This window comes from Aspergillus stella-maris (genome assembly GCF_047715825.1).
Source record: "Aspergillus stella-maris strain CBS 113639 unplaced genomic scaffold BDV14scaffold_9, whole genome shotgun sequence".
Classification (NCBI taxonomy): domain Eukaryota; kingdom Fungi; phylum Ascomycota; class Eurotiomycetes; order Eurotiales; family Aspergillaceae; genus Aspergillus; species Aspergillus stella-maris.
This window is the reverse complement of record NW_027396803.1, coordinates 1-23,718: the sequence shown is the minus strand read 5'-3', so window position 1 is coordinate 23,718 and position 23,718 is coordinate 1. Positions and strand designations below refer to the sequence as shown.

The following is a 23,718-nucleotide window of genomic DNA, read 5'->3' as shown; positions in this document are numbered from 1 at the left end:
GCCCAGACCCTTTCCCCTATCGCCCGCCAAGCACCGCTGGCCCCATCCAACCCGCCGCGCCCGTTTCGTATAGAGTCCGCCCAAAACACGTTAATAACTCTTGATTTCTGAACAGTCCACAAATCCCTAATTGTTCCTGGCGCGGAGGACCGGCTAATCTCGCTCACTTCTTCTCTGCTGACTTGCGGAGCGGTAACGAGTGTCTATTCGAGACGGAACCACTCCGCGCCCCTCTATCCCAAGACGCCAAGGGGTCCTCTCCTGTCGCACAATTGACCTGCGAACAGCAACCCCTGGTCTAGGCGGTTGGAGTTCAGGCTGTTCGGTCCCTGGTAATTATTCTGGACAATATGGATTGAAGATCTTTTCTGTTATCGTGTGTGACGCCGGAGCTGCTTATTTTTGGGCGGGGGTGATTTGTTGGGCTGGTTTTTGATCGATGGCTATATATTCAAGGGTGTCCCTGCTCTGTTGTCCTGCTTTTGGTGGTCAGGCTTGCTTTCTCTCGCTCTCTTTTGCTTCCTGCGTTTCCGATTCGTCCTGGTGACGTCGGCTTTTCATTCCTTCTTTTCGGTCTTTCTTTCGAATAAGCAAGTACAACTTGCTGGCTCGCTCTTTAAGATGTTTTTCTCTCGTTCTTTGGCTGCCCTGGTGGCGGCTGGTGGTTGTATGTCTTGCCCTAATCCCTCTCCCGCCATCAGCACCAACTGCAACGATTATGGCGCTTCAAATCGAACAGTTTCAACTAATCAATCACCCAGTCATTGCCCCCGCCCTCGCTCAAGCCGGTGACACAACAGTCTACACTGACGCCGCCACCGGCATCGTCTTCGACACATGGAGCGTCGAGGCCTCTTCTTCCTCGGCCGGTTTCACATTCGGTGTTGCCCTTCCTGAAGATGCACTGACTACCGATGCGACCGAGTTTATCGGTTACTTGGTGAGTTCTCCTAACGTTTTCCTACCCTTATCCATATCTGCGGAGAACTAATTGACTCCTCCAAGAAATGCGCCTCCTCCGCCACAACCAGCATGACAGGCTGGTGCGGTCTCTCCTTCGGCGGCAGCATGAACAGCGACCTGCTCCTCGTCGCCTACGCACAAGACGATCAAATCCTCACCTCCTTCCGCTTCTCCTCCGGCTACGCAATGCCAGACGTCTATGCGGGCGACGCAACACTCACCCAAATTTCCTCGACAATCAGCGACGACGAATTCGAGCTCCTCTTTCACTGCAAGGGCTGTCTTGCTTGGGACCACGAGGGTGTAACCGGTAATGCTACGACTTCCACGGGTCAACTTATTCTCGCTTGGGCGCAGGGATCTGAGAGCCCGACTGATGCTTCCTGCCCGGATGATTTGAGTCTTGTGCAGCACGAGGCGCAGGGTATTTGGGTTGGTAAGCTTGATGAGAAGGCTGCTAGTGCTAAGTACGAAAGCTGGGTTGATCTTGCTACTGAGACTGTTGACGGCACTTGCTCCACCTCTGGTGGTGGGAATGGCACGGATACAAACACTGGTGTCCCTGTTCCATCCAATGCAACGTACGAGTATATCATCGTTGGCTCCGGTCCCGCGGGTATGGTCCTCGCGGACCGAATCAGTGCCACTGGTGCAAAGACACTCCTTATCGAAAAGGGCCCGCCCTCTATCGGTCTCTGGGGAGGAGACATCAAGCCGGACTGGCTTAACGGCACTGACCTGACAAGATTTGACGTCCCCGGTCTCTGCAACCAGATCTGGGTTGATTCCGCTGGTATTGCGTGCCCCGATAACGACCAGATGGCAGGCTGCGTCGTTGGTGGTGGTACAGCCGTGAACAGTGGTCTCTGGTGGAAGCCGTACTCCAAGGACTTCGACGAGGGATTCCCCGAGGGCTGGAAGTACAATGATGTTGCGCCCTCCGTTCAAAAGGTCTTCGAGCGTATCCCTGGAACAATCACGCCTTCTACCGACAACAAGCTGTACCTCGCTGAGGGACCAAGCGTCATTATGAACGGTCTTACCGCGAACGGATGGAAGATGTCTTCTTTCAACGATGCGCCGGAGGAGAAGTACAAGAGCGTTGGATATTCCCCGTATATGTTCTCTAACGGCCAGCGTAATGGGCCCATGGCTACTTACCTTGTTGACGCGAACGACCGCAACAACTTCGACATGTGGGTTAACACTGATGTGCGCCGTGTTATTCGTGAGGGTGGACTCGTTACTGGTGTTGAGGTTGAGCCGTTTAATGAGGGTGGGTACCAGGGTTCTCTCAACCTCACTGCTGGTGGAAAGGTCATTCTCTCTGCTGGTGCATTCGGAACACCCAAGATTCTTTTCCGCAGTATGTTCTACATCTCAATTCCCTATTTTATATGGTCTCTTGATTCCAAGGAAGGTGTATACTAACAAGATATGAAAAGGTGGTATCGGCCCCGAGGAGCAACTCTCCATCGTCAACGGCTCCTCCACAGACGGCGACAGCATGATCGCTGAGTCCGAGTGGATTAACCTGCCTGTCGGCGAGAACCTCATGGATCACCCTAACGTATGTTCCCTCCCACCATTAACAGATATAGCCGGATAGGACTGATGATTGTAAAGACCGAAATGGTCATCCACCACCCCGACATCGTCTTCTATGACTTCTACGGCGCCTACGATGACCCCGTTGCTGAGGATAAGCAGAGTTACCTGAGTATGTCCCCCTGAAAGGTTTGAAAGGTTTGAAAGGTGACAGAGCTAACATATATCAAAGCCAACCGCACCGGCCCCCTCGCCCAGGCCGCACCAAACGTCAACCCCGTCTTCTTCGACCAGGTTACCGGTCCTGACGGCATCACCCGACAACTGCAGTACCAGGCTCGCGTGGAGGGAAGCAACGGCGTTGCTGATGGGCGTACGTACCACCTACCTTCACCCCCCTTCAAAGAGACCCATACTAATAATTGAACGCAGACACAATGTCCATAACCCAATACGTCGGTCGCGGCCAGACCTCCCGCGGAAAACTCACCATCAACTCCGCCCTAAACACAGTCGTCTCAACCCTCCCCTGGCTCCAAGACGATAACGACACAACGGCCGTAATCGCCGGTTTCGAGCGCCTCCACGAATCGCTATCCCACATCCAGGGATTGACATTCGCGTACCCCACGCCCAACGTAACAATCGAGAACTTTGTCAATGGACTCCCCAAGACCGGCCGCGGGAGTAACCACTGGATGGGCTCTTGCAAGATGGGTGTCCACGATGGGAGAGATGGTGGTGATTCTGTTGTTGATACCGATACGAAGGTTTACGGTATGGAGAACTTGTTTGTTGTGGACGCGAGTATCTTCCCGGGGATGATTAGTACAAACCCGTCGGCTTATATTGCGACTGTTGCGGAGAGTGCGGCGGAGAGGATTTTGAGGAAGTGAGGGTTGATTTTCTGGTATCTAGCTGGTTGGTGTGGATGTGAATGTGACGCGGAAGCAATGAAGGGGTTGGAAGATGGTTTTTTGTATTGTCGGCTGAAGTTTATAGAGAAACATTTCATTTATTTGCGGAGAGTTGCTGCTTGTTAGAAAGGCTGAACAAACGGCAGCCAATCAATCAGACGCCTTGCCGGCGTGATACGATGGCGCTAGGAGGAACATTGTTCCAACCCGAGCGTGCCCATTGTCCTTGGATGAGGACAAAGAGGACACTGCAAGATCGTGCCGGTCGTCCCCAATAAAGGACGACGAGCACGTGGAACCACCGTCCCCCGTGGGCTCCCGCGAGGATGACAAGTATGATAAGGGATGGTATATAAGGACACTCACTACCCACCTGTATTTACTTTTTGCCTTTCATGCCTTATCTTTAGTTTATAGTAACATAGTTAAATTACTAGAATAACTAAATATTACTATTCTATCTTCTACTTTGCTCTTCTCTTTTTTAATATTAAAATACCTAAGGTTTGCTTTAATACTTAACGTAATTCACGGGTCGGTCGCAAATCACGGGTCGGTCGCAAACCGCCCCGCTTTTTGCCTATGCTCTACAACTTGAAGTCATTCGCAACCACCTAAAAGTTAATATTTTCAATTTTCTAGTTGTTGACGACGTTCTGCACATGATACTCTTGTATGACCCTGAATATGACACCAAGAACATGTTGGTGGAGCGCGTCTTGGCGCGCCTGAAGTTAAAGGTGCACGCATTGTAGAGGAAGCCTCTTCCGCCTCTAATAGAGTATTTCTTATAGTTACAAGGTCTCTACCTTCCTGTACAGTAAGGCCGCTTGCAGGAGCCATTTGTCGCTTAGAACGTGTCTTTTTTTCCCTCTCCTGCAGGTTTGCAATGCGGAGTTCATGGTTTTCAAGGGCAAGTTGAGCAGAGTTGTATAGAGCAATCTCACAGCCCTTTATAATTTGCTGCAGGGCATGTTTTGAAGGCGATGATGGACTTTGCGAGCCTTTCCTTAATAGTTTTCGAAGTGACGCTGCTTGCCGTTGTACTTGCTTGATGGTATATGGCGTTCCGATTACCGAGGAGCTTGTAGACTGACCCCCACGGCTTGGGGGGGGGTGTTGGCGTACGTAGAGTAATATTAAGCTTGCAGAGGACCCTTTCAGGGTTAAATGGCACTATTTCAGCTGCTCCAAAGCCGCTTTGAATGTTTTGAGGCTTGAAAACATCCTGGTGAGCAGTAGGATACGCCCGTAAGAAGTCAAGTTTGTCAATAAACCTGAATGACTTCCTCATCCGGTCAGCAATAAGGTTACCATATGCCCGCTTTAATGGCCCAAAACAGCCAACATCAAGAGGTTGCAAGAGGTGCGATGAGTGTGGAGGCATGCAGATGGGAATAACTTCATGATCCTTGCAGACCTTGTTGAATTCAGGTGTAAGGTGGCTACCATGGCCGTCAAGAACAAGCAGGGTATATCGGCCGACTTTTCAAGGATTTGTAGCAGGTATGAAGACCTCTTGGAGCCACCACAGGCCAATTGCATTACTAGTCCAGCCATTTGGACTTAATGGCGATATATGCTCGGTAGGCTGCTTGGATATCAGGGTTGTGGTACCAGTCCGTCTTGGTGGTTCCGCCATATGCTCGCAGGTATGCGCTCATGCCACCGTAATCATCCCAGTTGTTGACCAAGGGGATAATCAGTTTGATACCGTGCCTCTCGGCTACGGCAACGACTACGTCTAGCCGTGGAAGTCCGTATTGCCCGTCGGTGTTGATTGTTGAGACACCGGGTGACCAGCAGCCAGAGTCAATCCCGCCGCCAGGGCAAGGATGCGAGAAAGATCATCATGAAGAGGGTGAACGAGTGACTGGATGGCTGCTGAAAATCATCACATCCTGTAGCAGTTCACCTACTTATATAGACCTTTGTGGAGGGCATGACTGGCGAAAGAACATCGATCGCCTTGATAGTTGGGGAAGCAGTTGTTTCGACAGTGCCATGGCGATGGATAATTGCGAACGGCCATGGTCCCAACTCGGGCAGGTGGTGAGGTGAAACCGATCTCGACATTTGCCTTGACGAACCACATCACCAAGCCTTGAAATTCAGCTTTTCTGACTCGGGATTTCAGGCAGACTCGGAGAATAAAGATGCTGAGTCTTGAGTGTTACTAGGGCTGTTGACGATACGATATCGGCAAGATTTTGGCAAATCGTCAATCGGCATCGTCAAACCCCAAGGCTTGCCGATACGATATCGTCAAAATCGTCAACAACAATAATAATAAGAACATTGTTACTCCGCTGGGCCGTATTGGCCATCCGGTCTATCTCGGTGAGTGTTGGGGAAAACCTTGCAGGGCCCTTGGGCCCTGCTGGGCTAAAAACCCCGGCCTAAAGTATCTATCCCGCTATATTTACATATCGCGCAGTACTTATTGACTGATCCGTCCTCTCTAATCTACGATCAACCTGTTCGCCAGTCTGAACTGGTCGACCACCCCCTCTCGTAGCCACCATCTGGCCAGCCTGGCCGATCCCCCGGCTGTTAGCAGGAGCCACCTGAAGTCTAGCCGGCCCCATCTCCTGAGGCCTCCAGTGCGGTCGCGGAACTCTGCGCAGTGCATGACGATGTGTTTAGGTGTCTCTTCACCTTGTCCGCATCTCGGGCAGGTGGGTTCCGGGAACTCCGGAACCCTTGCCCTGTGCAGGAAGGCTGCCAGGCCTATCCTCCCCGTGCGTACCTGGGTGAGGATCGAGCTTTCGGCTTTGTGAAGTCGCGCGTGTATTTTAAGGTTGTACTTGGAGGGTCGCAGTCGTGTCGGCTCTATAATGCCGTTGCTGTCCCTCCAAGGAGTGTTTTTCCACCGGTTAAGTACCGCCTCCCATATTTTACGCTTCGTCGTCTACCTCCGGGCATCGGGGGGTAGGTTCTTGTTCATCCACGTCTCCTGCCAGTTGTGTGGCATGGGCCTGCTGTGACTGATGTCCTCCGGTTGGTGGTCTCCCTCTTGGTGTGAGGTGCTTCGGATTCTGTCGCATATCTCTCGCGTCAGGCTTGTCGTCTCCCTGTCTAGTATTCTAGACCTGAAGGCCGTGATGCAGCCCGTAAGGTAGTGCTCTATTGGCGGGACGTGCGTGAGAACCTCCACAGCCTGGGTGGGGGTGGCTCTGAACGCCCCTGCCACCCGGTGAAGGCACCTAGCCTGGACTTTCTTCGCTAGTCTAAGCTGCGGTGTCGTCTTGTGGTCTGTGTGTGTCGGTGCGTGCCACGCATGGCATGCGTACGCTAGAGCTGGGCGTACCACGGTTGTGTAAAGTCTTCTCGCCTGCAGCAGTGGCAGGCCCCAGGTGGATCCGGTGAGTTGTTTGAGCGAGTTTTCCTGGGTGGCCATCTTCTCCTCCAGGGCTTGGGCGTGGGCTCCCCATGTCAGCCTGGAGTCAAGGTATAGTCCTAGGATCCGTACACTTGAGGTGGGTCGTTTAGTCACGTCTCCGATACGGAGTGGCCTTTTAAGGTCTGCTTTCCGGCTCCTTGACAGGTGCAGGAGTTCATATTTCTCAGGCGCGAACTTTGCCCCGTGGGATTTCGCCCATGGGAGGCAGGCCTCCTCATGTATCCTGTGCAGGGTTTCGGCACGTGGCCTTGGTGTTTGGACCCCATGCTATCAGGTTCCGATGATCAACAAAGCCGACGCCTATGACCTTGAGATGCGTCGGATTGCATGCCTTTATGAGCTTGGAGTTGTAAAAGAGGAAGAGGATTGGTAATACTGGTAACCCCAGTGGGATGCCTGCCCTTGTTGGTAGGGGTCTAGATTCCTTTTCATTAAAAAGTAGTATAATGGTTCTCTGCATTATAAAACTGTCTACCTATTTTACCATTACCTCCAGGACTCCTAGTTCTTAAAGTATCCCTAGGAGGATCCCTTTTACCACGTTGTCAAATGCTCCTAACATGTCAAGGGACAGGAGCGATATAATATTACCTGCTTTCCACGCCATGCACACCACTAACAGTAAAATATCTAGAGCTGTTTTAGTAGATCTGTCGCGCCATGCTCCCATCTAAAGGTCTGGGAGCATTCCCCGGGTCTCCACTAGTTCCTGTAGGAGTCTGGCTATAATGGTTCCAAAATCTTCCCAAGGGTGTTAAGAAGGGCGATTGGCCTCCAAGCTTGGAGACATTGTAGGATTCTTTGCGGGGTTTTTTAAGGACCACCGTCCTTGCTGTGCGGAAGGGCCTGGGCACGTGTCCCTTGTCCCAGCTCGCCTGGGTAAGGACCTGTATGGCTCTGGCCATGGGCTTACCCATGGCCTTGATGAACCCCGTTGGTATCGTGTCGGGCCCTGGCGCTTTCCAAGATGCTGTTCCGCGGATGGCGGACTCCACCATCTCTAGCGTGACTTTTGGTCTCTTGTCGCTTCCCTGTGGGACGAGCGTCCCGTGATCCAACTCGTCCACCTGCGGTTCTCCCGGGCAGAACTGGTTATGAAAAATCTCTACCGTTTCTTTAAACGTAGACGCCTCCCTCTCCTCTACTCGTAGGTTCGGGACCTTCGGGATTTGAGGGGGGAGGTGGCTGCGATCCTTCGCCCATCTTGATAGCTTGTACATGTTGTTTGGCTTGTCGCGCAGTTCGTGGAGTTGTTCCCTCCAAGCTTTGGTTTTGGCTTCCATGATCGCTGATTCTTTCCTTTGTTCAGGCGCTTGAGGACCCCGTCCGATTCTCGTGCGTGGCGGGCTCGCCTTTCCGCCCGGACCGCCTCCTCGACCTCCTTGTTCCACCAGTGGCACCTATATTTCGCTCCCCCGGGTTTCTGTCTGGGCACCGCTGCGTCGGCTACCCGCAGAGCGAACTCCTGCAAGTACTCGGCGTATTCATCTAGCGCTGTCGTGCTCGTAATGTTGCTTGGGACCCACAAATACTGGCTCTCGGCCTCGACAAGGCCGGCGTCCATGTCCTTCCACTTTCTCTGGGTGTTCGTTGGTCTCGCTGGCGGTTGTGCGTCGATCCAGGTTCCTACCGGGGAGTGGTCGGAGCCGTGTGATAGGTCGTCATCGATTGCGCATCGGTTCACTTGTTGCTCCAGCTCGGCGCTTATAAATGTCAGGTCCAGTGTGGAGCATATCTCGCTGTTCGGGGTTTTCTCGCCAGGTGGCTATTCCCTTGGGGGTAGTGATTGATAGGCCCGCCTGTGCTGTTATTGCTAGTAGGTCTTCCGCCATGCAGCTTACCTTGTCCTCTTTTTCCATGGACCAGGTCGGATGGTGCAGGTTGAAGTCCCCCAGCAGTACATGGAGGTTTTCGTTGCTGAGGACGTCTTCTAGGAGGTTGAGCGGGCTCGAGAGAGACCTCGTCGTGTGTGGTGTGGGGGTGTTGTATACGTTCGTGATTTGGATGGGAGTTCCGTCCGGGGGGGTGATGGTGAGGATCGCAAGGTGGGAGGTGATGAACTTGACTTCCCAGCAGTGCTTTGGGAGGTCTTTGTGTATGAGGAAGCATACTCTTGAGTCCCTGTTGGTTGGGTACGCTGGGGTGAAGGGTGATCCGGAGTCGCAGTACGTCGCGTGCGTTCCCGGCCTTATCGCCGGTTCCTGGATAGCTATGGCCGCGTATTTTTCTGTGTCTCGGTGCACGCTGAGCATGGTCATCGTGTCGGGTTTGTTGTTCACATTGTATTGGGCGATTCTCAGTGTGTCTAGCATTGGCTAGAGTCTGGGTGGTTAGGCCCTAGCTGGTCTAGGGCCGCTTCCATGGGGGTGTCCTTAGGTTCGCCCGCGGGGGGTGGTGTTGCGAAGGCGATGCTGATCTGAGTGTCCCCGGGGGTGGCCAGGGGCATCTTAGGTCTGCCCCTCTTAGGTGCAGGCGCATGTCGGGTCGTGCCCGGAGTGTCGTTAAAGATTGCTGTCCTCTTTAAGCTTGTCGGCTCCGGTTCAGTCTTCTGGGTGGCGTAGAGCACTGGCTTGTTCTCGAATGCGATGCGTGCTCTTTCTCTCTCCTTTACCTGGTGTGAGCAGTCGTTGCTCCCGGCTCTGTGATTGCCCGTGCAGTTAGCGCAGCGTGCCTTGGTTTTGTCGTTTACGAGCTTGCACTTGGCTAGCTCGTGTCCGGTGGCGCCGCAGTGACCGCATTTCTTGGCTTTTTGCCAGTGTTTTCCCGAGTGTCCGTATCGATGGCAGTTGAAGCATCGATAAATGAGGCAGGCCGCATCGAACAGTTCGACCACCTTCAGTTCGTCTCCTATAATCATTCCCTCTTGGACGAGGAGGTTGGCCCCCTCGGGGGAGTCGAGGTCGAGTAGCATGGATCCGTATGTCTTCTGCATGCGCAGGGTTTTCTTCCTCCATGCGAACCGGGTGATCCTGGTTCTGGCCGCCCTCAGGGCTGGGTTGTCGTTTTCTAAAGACGCAGAGGTATGACGCTGCCGAGGAGAGATCTCGCATCCATGTTTTGCGGAGGGGGAGTGGCTCAGTCTTGAGAATTTGGGTGACGAGGTGTGTTTTTGTGTCGCGGATGAGGTTATTTTCTATTCTTGCGAAGAGGGTTTTGTCTTTTATTAAACCCCGTTAGTGAAAGTAAAGGATATTGAGAGCTGGGAGCGGGGGTAGATAGAGTGTTGTTGTCTACCTCGCATGTACCCAAGAAAGATACCCTTCTCTGACAAATGGAAGCATGTCACTATAGAGGGACAAGGCTTGTTCTTCTCGAACAGGCGGTATATTTCGACCTCCGTCCTGAATTGCTCTCTTTCGAATTCGTTTGCCTTCGGCACCTTGACGACGATGCGAGGCGCGAATTCATAGACGTACGAGATCCCACCGCCCCAGATCCAATGGGTGGAGGGAAAATTGCCTTGGGCCTTCGTCATGGCGCTTGATTAGATCGAAGCTAGGGAGGGCTATGTTGATTACCCTGAGCGGACGGGAACAGTCCGGGTGGGAGAGAGTGGGAGGGAACCTAAAGGAGCTGGAGGGGGAAGATGCAGGGTAAACTGCATTCGTGATTGACGCGAGGGCTCAGTTGCCAGCGTGGTCGTGCGTCGAATGGTTCTGTTAAATACCAAAGGCTTCCTTATTTCCTACCGCGATGAAGGTACACTCAGGGCAAAGGACCCTTTTCAATGCCAGGTTGGTAAAGATCAAGTTCAGGACTTATTTGGACCTCGCTAGAGGTAGAACGGAACATGGACATATATGTCGAGTTACGGAGACAATTGTGGCTAGCAGCCTAGCTAAAGATACAAAGACATGTCACGAGAAAAGAGTACGCAGCTAAGCTTGACTCTTCAGATACGGGATCCCCGTCAGCTTAAACGCCCTCTCACCAAGCGCCGGCTCAGTAACAGGCTTGAACCGATTATGCGGACAATCCCTTTTATCCCTTTTCGCAACATTCGACCCTGTATGCTTCGCATTCGGCCAATGAGTTGTCCCCAACCACCCCTCAAACGCCTCTTTCTTCCTCTCCAGATCATCCTGACTCGCATCCCCAACAGGCATATAACAAGTATAGATCGCGAACCGCGGTGTCTCACCCTTAGGACTAAGGTTATAATGCGGGGTTCGCGAGTCCCATAGAAGTAGGTCTCCAGGCTCAGCACAGACCTTCACCCATTCGCACCCATGGTCGGAGAGCCACTTCATGCCGTTCTCGGTGAAGCCGTACCATTCTGGTGTCCAGGCGGGAATGCGCGGCTCATCTTTCATATCGTGGTGGAAGGCGTCGGAGAGGAGGTGGCCGCCGCGGCACACGATTAGGCCGCCGTCGTTGAGGCCGTTGGGGAGGAGGTTTACGAGGCCTTGGAGGCAGCGGAAGTCGGGCTTTTCAGGGTCTTGGTCTTGGTGAGGCCAGGGCTTGTTTGGGGGGAGGTCGGTGCGGCTGAACTTGTTAGTCATTGTTATAGAAGGACAGACGAACAGATGACGAACGTACTTTGGGAACCCGAAGTTGATCGCGTCAAACGACACAATCAGGTCTTTGTCGTTGTAGACCTTCTCGAAGGCGTCGAGTACGCCGGGCTCGCTGCGGACGTCCCAGACAAACTTCTCGTGTGCGACACCGTAGTGCAGACACATGCCTTTTTCGTTGATGAGTGGAAGGTGGTCTTTGTGGATTGTGGAAGGGTCATTGCGGTCGAAACCAAGGTTGCTATCTTGTCAGCAAGGTTCGTCTTGGCGATGGGTTGGGTTCTTACAAGCCTTCTAGCCAACCGAACATCTCGTCCGCGTACTTGAGCGCGCGGTCCTTGGCAATGGCTCCTTTCACGACAGCAAAGCCGTCTCTGGCGAGGTCGTCTCGGAAATCTCCAAACCTGGGGTCTTTGCCGTCCAGACGCATGCGGACTGGGTCCGGTTGGACGGCAATGTTTTCAGTGACAACGGTGGCAGACATGGTGGTTCTGGATGCAGTTCCTGGTGTACTTGATGGATCGAACCTCGATTGACTCTCGCTGCTCGTTTATATCGACTAGATCATAATACATCACCTGTATATGCAGGCTTGGCCCCCACCGCCCACATTTCCGGCCCATCGCCCACCGGCGGAATGTGGAGGAGCGAAGTGGAGGTGGAGGCAGGGGACCTACAGTGGCCGGTATATGGAAGTATAGTTTGCCACGAGCGCCGACTATCAGCTTAGTAGAGACATTGCAAGATGAAAGCCACCAGTCCGTTTCAAATTGTTATCGTTGGCGGGGGCATCGCGGGCCTCACGGCTGCCATTGCCCTTCGCGCCCCCAATCGACGAATCATCGTACTTGAACAATCACGACTCAATACAGAAATTGGCGCAATGATATCTTTGCAGCCGAATGCAAGTAAGATTGTGAGCGATGTATTCGGTCTTGGGAAGGAGCTCGAGGATGCTCGCGGAATGGTGGACGAAGGATTCCGTATCTATTCAACAGACGGTGACGTGGTGAACGAGATTCCATTGAGTACCAAAACCATATATGGTGCGAGTCGAGTTCTGTACCACCGAAAGGACCTACATGATTCTCTGAAAAAGGCCGCACTATCCAATGTTAGGTCAGGCGATTCGGTCGAAATACGAGTTTCGTCCCGAGTAGTCGGTCGCGACCCTGTCGCGGGATACGTAGAGCTCGAGAAAGGGGAAAGAGTACAGGGCGACATCATTATTGGAGCGGATGGAATGTATGTCAAGAATCCTCCACCATGACTGAGCTAACACGCAGCAGCCACAGTAGCCTGCAAAAGTACGTCTTGGGTAAAGATATCACCCCATTACCGACAGGCCATTCGGGTAAGTGACAGCATCAACGGATGAAGCGAGAGCTAATGAGGACAGCATATCGACTCATGGTAGGTGCTCCAGCGTTTTGGAGTCTTTCTGCTAACATTGTAGATTCCTGCGAATGTCTTGGAAGAGAGGGAACCGGAATTCTGTAGCAGAATCAATCCTCGCATCCCATTTACGTCCATGATGGTTGCACATAACTGCCGTCTCATAATGGGCCCCGGAAGACAGGGTGATGTTTTCGGGATTGTTGCCTTGGTCCCAGATGGTACGCCTTTCAAGTTTTAACAGGTGCCGAAGCTGATGGGCTGTAGAGCAGATGAATGAGGACCCACATGCGAAGCAATCTTGGGTATCCAAAGGCGACTTGAGCATGATGATGGATACGTTCTCGGAGTTCCCTCCCTGGGTGACAAGTATCTTCAAGTTAGTTGCGTCCCAAGGTTGTGAGCTTGTCTGACGTGTCTAGACATTCCCCAGACCTCGGCTTATGGCAGCTACGAGACATCGTAAGGTTATTCTTTTCTGAGATCTATGGCCGTGATTGACGACGGTGATAGGATCCTCTCGAAACCTGGCACAATGGTCGGCTCATCCTGATCGGTGATGCTGCCCATGCGATGCTACCGACGCAGGGTCAAGGGGCCAGCCAGGCGATCGAAGATTCGGAAGCGCTGGGTGCGTTTTTCGATACAGAAAAAGAGGCGCCATGTTCGGAGCAAGTCGAAAGGATATTCAGGGTGAGAGCTTTTTTGCCGGAATATTACCCACCTTTGCTCATCATCGACAGAATGTCTTCAAGAGTCGGCATGACCGCGCTAGCCTGATACAGGCGTATAGTCGACAGGCAGCGAAGCCGGGTACCGCGAAGGGAGGGAAAACAGTCACAATGTAAGTGGTCGTGCGTTGTTTTCACGACATGGGCTTACCGAGAGCAGGAAACCGGACGAGTTCATGGACTTTAACTGCAGATACAACGGTGCTAAGGAATGGTTGAAGCAGCAAGTAGCGTCGAGGGCCTAGGTCAGAATAGTACTGTCGCTTACTGAATGGGAATAGTTATTCAAAGATTGGATAGACTAGAATATAGTACCAGCAGAGAAGACGCTGTACAGAGTAGAGAGTTGTAAGAAAGCAAGAGCACTGGCTGTGTTGACGCTCGATTCGGTTAGCGTCTACAGCCGGCCACGTGACCATCGGGTCCAGTGATTTTGTCTTTCCAGACAACTTCGCTACCGAGTAAACATTCCATGATTGACCTACAATCAGCATGCCTCGCGTACCTACAACGAAGGAAGTCGTTCCTGGCGCTTACGTGAATATCGTCTTGAAAGCCGATCAACCAACTGGCCGGACTGTGGCAGGAACAGTCGGCACGCTCTTGACGCGTGGGAATCATCCTCGGGGCATCAAAGTCCGCCTCACTGATGGCCGCGTCGGGAGAGTTCAGTCCATAGGGCCTGGAGGGGGTAGTGAGGGCTCTGAACACCCGAGTGTATCTGCAGTGGCTTCCTCAAGGAGAGCCATCTCTGCGCAAGAAGTTCCCTCCGAGGAAATCGGTCTGGACGCCTATATCACGCAACCACGACAAAGAGGGAAGCGAAAGGGCAAAAATGGCGGAAACAACCAGGAAGAACATGAAGAAACCCGACAACAGGAGAACGTTGAGCCCTTACCAACCGTCATCTGTCCCGTTTGCGGCGACTTTACCGGCGATGAAGCGGCAGTTGCCCACCATGTCTCCAACCATTTTGCGGATTGAGATCGAGCCCACCACTCCTTCCCAGATGAATGAAGTTTGTCTGTGGTATTTTGGTATGGTATTTTATTCGCGACATTGGTCGCATTGCGCGTCTTCGATCAGTCGCGTCTGGTCTAAGGGTTTCCAGCTGGCAGGTCGGTGAAGAATGCCTATGCTCTATGAATTTGGATGCTGCGCTTTCCTTGAACAATGCTGGGGGCCCAATGTGGTTACTTGCTGGGCTCTCGACGAAGCTGTTCTATCACATTAGGTTGCTCTGGAATGGGCGTCTGCTTCGAGTTTGAGAAGTTAGAATTCTACAAATCAAGCGTCGGTACGATAATGCAAGGGCCAGCGCGAGGCTTACCCAAAGTACCGAGGAATCTTCCATGTTCAGCATGACAAGGAGCAATAGCTTGCATGGCCCCGCGATGTCCAGTGAAACCTCGTTTGGGCTAGCGTCGGCTATGAGAGTAGTCGGGAAGGCAGCGGAGACCGTCCACATAACTTCCCGACTTGACCAACTTCTTCTTCCCCTCTATCGTTACTCCTGCTACCTACTTCACCATCTGCAAGTATCGTATGATCTTGATCTGCTGTACCTGATAAATATCGATAATGCCTCCATGTCGTTCCCAAACAAGTCTCCCCGCACCAAAGATGCCGCTAGCCTCCACCAGTGTCCCCAGTGTGACCGGTCCTATGAGAGGCCTGATCATTTAGCTCGCCATCTAGATTCTCGTAGGCGTTTAGTCATTGACGCTTGTCTCCTCAGTTCTGACTAATGTATCTGAAGACCGCGATGAGCGAACATTTCGATGTCCAACCTGCCACCGCGGTTTTAACCGTAGGTACGATGTCATACCCACTCCGCGAGACCAAAACTAACCAATAGACCAGAGACGTCCTCCAGCGCCATTGTTTGATCCATGAGAATGGTGTACCAACTGCACCACAAAAGGCAAGAGCCATTGAAGCCTGTGCACCGTGTGCCACTGCAAAGGCAAGCTGTGACAACAACAGCCCCTGCAAGGTGTGCACCTTGTCCATTGTCTCTCAACAAAATACGACTCAAGGTCTAACAATAGTTAGAGATGCCAGCGAAAGGAAATCCCATGTGTGCCGCGGCATGCAAATGGACGCCGCGAAAATACAATGCCTACTCCTTCCTCAAAGACACGAACTCCGCGAGACAGCCATCGATGCCAAGATAACATGGACTTCATCGCAACTTGTGATCAGAACGAACAAATCCGGCACACACCATCCAGTCTTGAGCAAACACTTTATTCGCCTTCCTCGCTAGCCTCATTCCCCTCCCAAGTACCGGGACCTCTTCATGAAGGTCTCGAAGATCTCAGGGGATTGGGTGAATTCCCCTCTTTCTTCGGGAACATAATGATGCCTTTGGATCTCACCTCTAATACCGTCACAATAGCACAGCAGCCGAGAGGTGTTTTTGATTTCATGGATGATCCCGACTTTCTAAGCTCGGGTGCAGATACCGATTTGTTTGGTACCGAAATTTTAGCAGACTTGGATCATATACTTCAGTACAATCCATCGCCTGCAGCCACCAACTCAATCCTAGAGACCTCTAACGAGGAGCAAAGAACAAAGCAGCGGGTTGAGGCTTTCCGAAAGTCTCTCTGGTACGTGGTTTAGTCCCGATGTGAAGGTCTGGACTGATGCAATCAGGCTTTGGATACCAGCAAAGAACCAAACCGGCTTTAGCGACGACGGACGGATACCACTCGAGGACGGAGACATGACAGCTTCCATTTCGTCGTTGCATAAGTCTAGGCTTGAGTCACTGAAGATCCGCGGCAAGCTTTCCAGTCAACTACGTGATCATATATTTCAATTGGTTCTAGCTACCGGAGGATCGCACCTGTCTGTCCCCTCCTTTCCGACCGCCGAGTCACTCGATGCTCTGATAAAGATTGGCATTTCTAAGAGAACTGAAACTGATGCTTGGATTCACCCATATACCCTTTACCGATATGACTCGAGACCTGAATTGCTCACGGCGCTTGTTGCCGCGGGCTGTGTATGCTCTGCCATTCCAACAATTGGAAAGGCCGGAGTAATACTGCTGGAAATTGTTCGGGTCAGCCTGACTCAACTTGTAAGAGACCTGCCTGTGGCTCGAAGAAAAGCCGGCTGATTTCGTCATGAATGCAGGTCGAATCGGATAATAGTGTACTTCGAGACCTTCAGTATTTCCAGGCCTCCATGATGTGGCTTGATATTGGGGTTTTCTGCGGCTATAAGCGTAAAATGCAGATAGCGGAAAGCAACCTGCAGCCTCTATGCACCGTATGTGACCGCCGATGTTCTGCACCTGAGACCGGCTCTAAGTTTCTGGCTGACACCTACGCAGGCGTTACGAAGAGCTGGCGCTTTCGACCGGTCTTTCTATTCACACATCCAGCCTTCTGATGGTTCTATAAATGAGGAAACGTTGGACGCTCTTTGGCTGCGCTGGGTCCGCCAGGAATCATTGATACGGTACGTCCCTTAACCTTACGGGTTGTGCAGGTTTACTGACTAGGCGCCAGCCTCGTTTATCATCTCTTTGAGCATGATGTGGAAGCTGCAGCTGCGATGAACAGGCCGGGGCTGACTAGCTATTCGGAGCTCACTTTGCCATTCCCGAGTTCCCGTAACCTATGGCTCGCACCCACAGCCTCCGCCTGGAAGCAACTTTGGGAGCAAAACTATTCGCAGGCACTCCTTCCGGACCTTTCGCTCAGGGACTTACTAGGCGATGCGTTCAGCCTGAACCATCTTCCAGAGAATATTGATAAGGGGGTGGTCAATTCGGCTTTACTACATGGCCTCATGAGCCAGGTTCTGCTTTTTCGCCAGCAGGCATCCTTGACCGACACCTGTCGTAATGACATTCATGCAGTGACCAGGCTTTGGCTGCAAAGTCGCCAGGATAATTTGTGAGACTGCCCCCAGGCCTTGAATTCTGGCTACTGTGATGCTAATGGTATGCTAATGGTCCTAGGCTACTATCCCTTCAGACAGCAGTAGACGACATGGACAATCTTCCTTCAAACGCCGTACTCTTCAGCGAATTTGCCATGATGCATCTCCATGTCAATTTCGCCTCTGTCCAGCGCTTTGCCGGTCAGTTCGGCGAATCTGAAGCCAGACGAGAATACCCTAATCTCCGCAATTGGAGCTTAACCAAAGAGGCACGCCTTTGTGTTTGGCACGCCGGGCAGGTGCTTCGAGCAGCTCGAATGGTCTTGCCTTTTCAGCTCCGCGGCTTCGACAATCTAGCCATCTACCACGCCATATTAGCATTATGGGTATTTGGTCTGTTACGATGCGGTGAAACACAGCACGAAAATGTCGCTATTGTGTCGAGCGCGACCCCCGGTCCTTATCTCAACCTAGATGAAGCCAAACGTGAACCAATCAAGGCCTTCATTAATCGCGACATTGGTCAACCTGGTCTAACTCTCCACTCCGTGGGAACCGATGGGGAGAACTGCACTAATTACTGTCCGCTCACTAGCCCTCGCCTAGTACTGGAAGTGGGCAGACAGGTCTTGAAAGGCAACTTCCCTGGGGCAGCCAACCACTTTCCGCCCCTTGTCGAAAATCTTCACCGCCTGCTAGGTGATCTAGCAAATCTGCCATGAGCATTTGGGACCAGAAATTGAAGCCTGATGGACAAGGACGCTACGAGTAACATTGTTCGGTATTGTGGACAGACCTTGTGTGGGGGAGGTCGCCCACGCCGCGGCTCGCCCACATCCGCAACCGTTGTTGACGTTGTGGGGTCCCCGCATTAACAGTGCCTTCTCCAACCTTGACAACAAGCGGAGCGAAGGGTAAATAAACCTATTCATTCTACCTCAATCCTTTTCGTCCCGGTTCCTTCTGCAATACCATGTCTCGACCTACGGAGGAGAAAGTAGTCATCGAGCTAGCCGAGGACGTCGAGGCAGCGAAAACGTCCATCGAACATGGCCACGTCCTGGTCGACAGCGATGGTCATGTGCAGCGTCTACCAATTCCTAGCAAGGACCCGAACGATCCCTTGAACTTTACAAAGTGGGAGAAGACGGGTATCATAGTAAGCTGTTGTTGGTTTTGTAGGTAACTATCATGTCGTGTGCGAGCTCGGGCTAATCGTTCCGTAGCGGCAATGTCCCTGTCTCTTGTTGGGGGACTGGGTGCATTTCTTGAGACCCTGATGGAAATGTACATGAAGGAAGGGCATACCGCTAACGAGGTCGTGTGGCTAACGACTTTCCCTTCTTTGTTTGTTGGTGTTGGTCAGTATACGATTATCGTTTCAAAGTTTGATTACTGACCAAGCTTTCCTCCAAAGGCAATTTTCTTGTTCTTCCTCTCGCGTTTCTGTACGGTCGTCGCTTCACAACCATCGTGTCGAGTGCAGTCCTCCTAGCAGCCACTGTCGGGTGCGCCGCCTGCAACAATTGGTCACAGCATCTTGCCTTACGCATCATACAAGGCCTTGCGGCTGGAGTCACGGAATCGGTTCGTCTGAGTCTTGCCCCTTCTTTAGTCTACTAACAGCCGCCAGGTCCTTCCTCTTATCCTGGCCGAGGTAACATTTGTCCATCAACATGGAATGGCGTACGGTCTGTATTGGGCAGCGCAGAGCTCTATCACGGGATGTCTCAACCTCGCTGCCTCCTACGAAGTTGCTACTCTTGGCTGGAGGTGGAATTACTGGGTCTATGCGATCACAGTAGCGGTTGGCCTGCTGCTCGCCATTTTCTTTGGCTTCGAAACCCGCTACCAGCGCAGCTCCCAGTTCATCAACGGTCGAGTGGTGGTTACAGATCAATTCGGTGTAACAAGGGTGCTCACTGAATCTGAGACCCGCGACTACATTGAGGCCAACGGTCAGTCAAGAACCGACGACATTCCCGACGAGCTACGCCCAAAGAAAACTCACCTCCAAATGCTAATACCTTGGTCCTCGCCGAGAGAGAGCCCACTCACACTCATCCCCAAAACCACCCTCCAGATCTTCGAGGCCTTCCTCTCCCCCGGGATCCTCTACGCAACACTAGTTGCCTCCATCGTCCTCGGCTCCTCAATCGGCATGTCCCTATCATACAACAAAGTCCTCGAAACCAACTACCACTGGCCCGCGATGTCTATCGGCCTGATCAACCTCGGCGGCGTCTTCGGCGGCTTCGCAGGAATGTTCTACGCCGGCTACCTCGGCGACAAATTCATCGTCTTCATGGCCCGCCGCAATAACGGTATCCACGAACCAGAACACCGCCTCCCGCTGCTCATCTTCCCCGGTGTTCTTGGCGTCATCGCCCTCCTCCTCTACGGCTTTACTGCTGACGGAAACGCTACCTGGGGCGGGCCATACATGGGCTGGACGCTCTTCCAAATTACCTTCGTCAGCGTGCTCATCCTTTCGACATCATTTGCGGCAGAGGCATGGGAGCGGAACCCGGGACCGGCGATTGTTGCTGTCGTCGGTGTAAAGAATATCATTGCCTTTGCGCTGAGCTATGGGATTAATCCCCTGACGGAGAAATACGATTACCCTGTTGCAATGGGTGTTCTGGCGGCGCTTTGTGGAGGGGTCTTTTTGTTGGGTGTGCCAGTTTATTTTTTGAACCCGAGGGTTAGTTTCCCTTTTCTTTCTTTCTCTTCCTTTCAAATCTCTCTTTTCCAGGTTCGCTTTCATGATGATTTTGGGATACGTGAACTAACTGACTTGACTAGTGGCGCCGATGGATGGAGAGGAAGGAACGAAGGAAGGCGGCGCGTTGAGTTGCGTTGTTGGTACACGATGAGAGCTGCTGCAATCTTGACGAGGGGCTTGTGGACGCAGAGTGTATACCCCACGTACGTAGTATGTTGAATGAGACCTGAGTCAGCTTTCACTGGACATCGAATATGTTACGTACGCTTGCCAGTTCGTCCCACGCCATGCTGAGACGTCGACCTTCCGACTGCAGATATATATTCTGGTCACCAACGTGTCATAAAGTCCATAATAATGAAACAACGAAGTAAAACTCCTGATACCGTTGAAAGATGAACGAAGTATAATATATATCTCTACTCTACTGAGTCTAAACCCTGTAGACACCGATGTAAATCAAACGGTCACACGTAATGCGATCCCGACCGAGGTTCAACCACGGCCAGATCGTTGAATGCCGTCGCACGCTAGGCACGCAAATCCAATCCGCCATGCGAACCAAAAAAAAAGCAAACTAACTTCTTGCATCATTTGTCGAACTTTATACAGAAAGTTGAGCGACGTTAATTCGATAATTATTCGGTATCCGAGCCAAACGGCAGACCCCAAATATCATTACTCTCGCCGGACTCTCCCTGCTCTGAACCCAGCTCCTTCTCTTTCGCTTCCTGTTCTCTCTTCTCATCGGCTGTACATCTTGGACAGCGGCACTTGAACCGGAACAAGTTTGCCAAGTGATCCCTTCGCTCGTGGAGCTCGACGAGCTGCGCCATATCAAAGTACGCGATGCAGCATTCCTCGCCGGGCGCAATGTCCCTGTTCGCCGTGAAGATCATTCGGCCTTGTTTGTCTGGTTTGTGGATGATCTGTAAAAGACGTTAGGAGTGCCTTGAATATCCCCTGATGTGTAGCGACGCAGGGGCAGGCGGGGTTGGACTTACATTCGGACAACAAGAATGATTAGCAATTGAAGCGCGCGGATACACTGCAGCTCCGAACTGTTCTCCCCTTGGAACAGGAGGATCAGGAGGCGGGTAGTGCCCGGTTTCGCGCGGATAGAGGCCGAACGAGTTTGCTTCTTCCTTGCAGATTAGGCCGAGGGCGGCATCTGCTGATTCCTTGTGTGGAAGCGCTGAAGAGCTGAGATATTTCTTGGCGAGGATAGTCCATTCTCGGACTTGGGCGTGGGACCATGTCTCTGTTGTGCCGCAGAGGGCTTCGATTGCCGGCCAGCCGGACTTGAAATTTGAGGGGGCGGAGTCTGCAGATAATGTGTTGCCTTCTTCGTTTGGGTTACTGTTGGCCGTTTCGTTGTCGTTGTCGTCTTGAAGTTTTATATATCGCCTAGCAAGTAGGCGCACGATCAACCACAGTATGTCGAAATTGTACTCGCCCCATTTCGACTGTAGTGGTTTCGTATATTTTGCGAGCCAGGTGCATTCAAAGTCATGGCGGAATTCATCTGCGAAGCGACATGACTCGGTACACCATACTACGTCAGGGTTGCAGCGCTGTATGCAAGTTGTTGCTGTGGTTTGAGGTACCGAGGTGTTGCACTGGGGGTTACTGCAAAGGAGGGCGTTGCCCTCTGCACTGGATATAGGGATGATAGCGTACGGTGGGTCGATAAGAAGGACTTCGCCTCTTCGAATGGGTTGAGAAGCCTGAAGTTGGCGGCCCTTTCCGGGATCCACTGACTGTGCTAGGTGAGGGTGTATCCAAGATAGCATTGTATAGCGACTGGGCAGGAGTCTGCGTTTCTGGTCGTTTTCGCGTCGCAGAATTTCTCACAAAAAGGTGCGAAATGCGGCTATCATGGAGTGGCCTGGCCCACTTTGACCCAGTGGATCGGCCTCCGATCTGGGCCCAATTGGAGAAGCTTCATTGGCCATGTGGATGCCATCGATAGAACGTGTCAGAACTGGCTAAATTGAATGTGACTTAGTGAGTTTGCCGAATACTATTGTGGTAAACAAAGGCGACTTGATAGGAGCGTTCCATAGTACTTGTTGCCGCTAGTCAACTTACGACAAGCTGACTCCGAAGATTAAACTTAAGGTTCAACCGCGCAACGTGGTCGCTGTTATTGCATGTTTCCGCGCCGGAGTGAACTTTGGCGCGACTAGCAATGATGCAACATTTGTGAAAGACATACTTAAGTGTGAACGATATTCGAAATGAGGTCTCTGTTAGGCTTTGACGGCGACAACGAACAAGCGCGGATAGCGCAATAACACCCTGCCATCAACAGACGCGGGGTACAGTGATCGAATACGCTCCAGATAAGCCTTCAGAAAGCCTTCTTTGTGCTCGGGTGACAAGGGGTCCACAAACGGGCGAAGCCCAGTGCCCTTGACCCATTCTACGACGGCCTGGTGGTTCTCGAGAGAATGATAATAATGCGTGTGCCAGATATTGACATCCGCACATAGAGGCTTCAGTTCGTCGTAAATTTCCTGGGCAGTCTCAAACCTGTCCCGCCCTGCAGAACCCAACGTGGCCGCCCAAGGGCCGTCGGTGGCAGCTTCACGCATCGCTATGTGGGAAGGTTCACCCAGATTATCAGGGACTTGGAATGCGAAGACGCCACCGGAAGGCTGGGATTCTATCAATTGTTTGATGATGCCGAAGCGTTGAGTCTGCGGAAGCCACTGGAAGACAGCGTTGGAGAAGAACAAGTCCACTGGCTCTTTCGGCAGATATGTACCTAAGTCATCCACTGTAAACTCAATCTCAGGCAACGTTCCACGCGCTTTGCGAATCATATCTGGAGACGAATCCATTCCAGTGACGCGAGCCTTTGGGTACTTGGAAAGAAGAACTGCTGTAGAATTTCCGGGACCACAGCCAAGATCGACGACATTCTTCGGATACTCGAAGGGCACCTGAGCAAGAAGATCGCGCGAGGGACGCGTTCGCTCTGCCTCGAACTTGAGGTATTGTCTAGCACTCCAGTCGTTCGCAGCCATGTTGCCTGCGGAAACACGAAACCCACGAGCGGAGACGGATGAGGTAATTAGTTGGGGAAGAGACCGACGAGACGAGAACATGATAGAGGAAGGTATTGCTGCCTCTCTCGAAAGCAGAACTCAAGAACAAGAATGAAGGAAAGAGGGATATGTTGGCGAGATCGGAAGGAGGAAAGAGGAAAGAGGCGATCGCGGAGAGTGTCAGTGACTGTCACGTGCCAGCGACCTTGTGTCGGAGCATACTGCCGTCCGGCACCGCCTGCCCCTAGGGGTCGACCTCGCTTAGTCATCCATTAGTATCCTAGATAGCTGGCCGTACCGGCCACCCAATAGGAGATTCATCCATCGCTTCCCACACCTTGTGTGGGAAATGGGAAGGAGTCTGGTATTAGGAGGGGTGGATGCACCTCCGAGCTAGGCTAAATACTTATGATGCTGACGAAGACTGTGCAGACCGGGCACCCAAGGACAGGGGAAGAACCCATGCTCCGACACCTTGACGTTGACAGTGCTCCTTCCAGCTTCACCTCTTCACCTCTTCACCTCCTCTGTCGATCCACGTTGCCTGACTTCGGCCAGCTACTTCCACT

The 23,718-nt window shown here is 52.3% G+C and overlaps 8 protein-coding genes across 8 annotated transcripts; 6 read left to right on the top strand and 2 right to left on the bottom strand.

Moving 5' to 3' along the window:
• The first annotated feature begins 492 nt into the window (after positions 1–492).
• On the top strand, positions 493–3,591 carry BDV14DRAFT_167555 (cellobiose dehydrogenase). Its single transcript, XM_073767704.1, has 7 exons — positions 493–667; positions 762–940; positions 1,006–2,329; positions 2,409–2,533; positions 2,590–2,683; positions 2,744–2,884; positions 2,944–3,591. The coding sequence occupies exons 1-7, from the start codon at positions 622–624 to the stop codon at positions 3,405–3,407; spliced, it is 2,373 nt and encodes a 790-aa protein (XP_073631182.1). The 5' UTR covers positions 493–621; the 3' UTR covers positions 3,408–3,591.
• Positions 3,592–9,775: 6,184 nt separating this feature from the next.
• On the top strand, positions 9,776–10,247 carry BDV14DRAFT_167550 (uncharacterized protein). Its single transcript, XM_073767703.1, has one exon. The coding sequence runs from the start codon at positions 10,071–10,073 to the stop codon at positions 10,239–10,241; it is 171 nt and encodes a 56-aa protein (XP_073631181.1). The 5' UTR covers positions 9,776–10,070; the 3' UTR covers positions 10,242–10,247.
• Positions 10,248–10,709: 462 nt separating this feature from the next.
• Positions 10,710–11,829, bottom strand: BDV14DRAFT_197000 (uncharacterized protein; the record flags this gene model as incomplete). The annotated part of the gene is made up of 3 exons (XM_073772571.1): positions 10,710–11,316; positions 11,371–11,586; positions 11,633–11,829. The coding sequence occupies 3 exons, from the start codon at positions 11,827–11,829 to the stop codon at positions 10,710–10,712; spliced, it is 1,020 nt and encodes a 339-aa protein (XP_073631180.1).
• A 261-nt stretch (positions 11,830–12,090) lies between these two features.
• On the top strand, positions 12,091–13,716 carry BDV14DRAFT_196999 (uncharacterized protein; the record flags this gene model as incomplete). The annotated part of the gene is made up of 9 exons (XM_073772570.1): positions 12,091–12,590; positions 12,635–12,699; positions 12,745–12,758; positions 12,802–12,961; positions 13,008–13,119; positions 13,163–13,202; positions 13,254–13,433; positions 13,484–13,584; positions 13,632–13,716. 9 exons carry the CDS (start codon positions 12,091–12,093, stop codon positions 13,714–13,716), a joined length of 1,257 nt encoding a protein of 418 aa, XP_073631179.1.
• A 247-nt stretch (positions 13,717–13,963) lies between these two features.
• BDV14DRAFT_196998 (YwbE family protein) lies at positions 13,964–14,455 on the top strand (the record flags this gene model as incomplete). Its single annotated transcript, XM_073772569.1, has 1 exon — positions 13,964–14,455. One exon carries the CDS (start codon positions 13,964–13,966, stop codon positions 14,453–14,455), a length of 492 nt encoding a protein of 163 aa, XP_073631178.1.
• A 189-nt stretch (positions 14,456–14,644) lies between these two features.
• Positions 14,645–18,093, top strand: BDV14DRAFT_187751 (C2H2-type zinc finger protein; the record flags this gene model as incomplete). Its single annotated transcript, XM_073770988.1, has 10 exons — positions 14,645–14,768; positions 15,011–15,175; positions 15,231–15,281; positions 15,337–15,467; positions 15,527–16,086; positions 16,133–16,562; positions 16,619–16,753; positions 16,818–16,945; positions 16,996–17,385; positions 17,451–18,093. 10 exons carry the CDS (start codon positions 14,645–14,647, stop codon positions 18,091–18,093), a joined length of 2,757 nt encoding a protein of 918 aa, XP_073631177.1.
• A 126-nt stretch (positions 18,094–18,219) lies between these two features.
• On the top strand, positions 18,220–20,419 carry BDV14DRAFT_151628 (major facilitator superfamily domain-containing protein). Its single transcript, XM_073766567.1, has 5 exons — positions 18,220–18,549; positions 18,598–18,732; positions 18,789–18,958; positions 19,005–20,075; positions 20,177–20,419. The coding sequence occupies exons 1-5, from the start codon at positions 18,345–18,347 to the stop codon at positions 20,222–20,224; spliced, it is 1,629 nt and encodes a 542-aa protein (XP_073631176.1). The 5' UTR covers positions 18,220–18,344; the 3' UTR covers positions 20,225–20,419.
• BDV14DRAFT_212004 (S-adenosyl-L-methionine-dependent methyltransferase) lies at positions 20,420–23,209 on the bottom strand (the record flags this gene model as incomplete). Its single annotated transcript, XM_073776217.1, has 5 exons — positions 20,420–21,025; positions 21,101–21,899; positions 22,072–22,084; positions 22,121–22,164; positions 22,413–23,209. The coding sequence occupies 5 exons, from the start codon at positions 23,207–23,209 to the stop codon at positions 20,735–20,737; spliced, it is 1,944 nt and encodes a 647-aa protein (XP_073631175.1). The 3' UTR covers positions 20,420–20,734.
• Positions 23,210–23,718: the final 509 nt, after the last annotated feature.

Coding starts and splice junctions, on each gene's coding strand:
- BDV14DRAFT_167555 (XM_073767704.1), top strand. CDS start 622: ATGTTTTTCTCTCGTTCTTTGGCTGCCCTGGTGGCGGCTGGTGGTT. Junction 941..1,005: donor CCGAGTTTATCGGTTACTTG/GTGAGTTCTCCT, acceptor GACTCCTCCAAG/AAATGCGCCTCCTCCGCCAC. Junction 2,330..2,408: donor ACCCAAGATTCTTTTCCGCA/GTATGTTCTACA, acceptor AGATATGAAAAG/GTGGTATCGGCCCCGAGGAG.
- BDV14DRAFT_151628 (XM_073766567.1), top strand. CDS start 18,345: ATGTCTCGACCTACGGAGGAGAAAGTAGTCATCGAGCTAGCCGAGGAC. Junction 18,733..18,788: donor TTCTTTGTTTGTTGGTGTTG/GTCAGTATACGA, acceptor TTTCCTCCAAAG/GCAATTTTCTTGTTCTTCCT. Junction 20,076..20,176: donor TTTATTTTTTGAACCCGAGG/GTTAGTTTCCCT, acceptor TGACTTGACTAG/TGGCGCCGATGGATGGAGAG.
- BDV14DRAFT_167550 (XM_073767703.1), top strand. CDS start 10,071: ATGTACCCAAGAAAGATACCCTTCTCTGACAAATGGAAGCATGTCACT.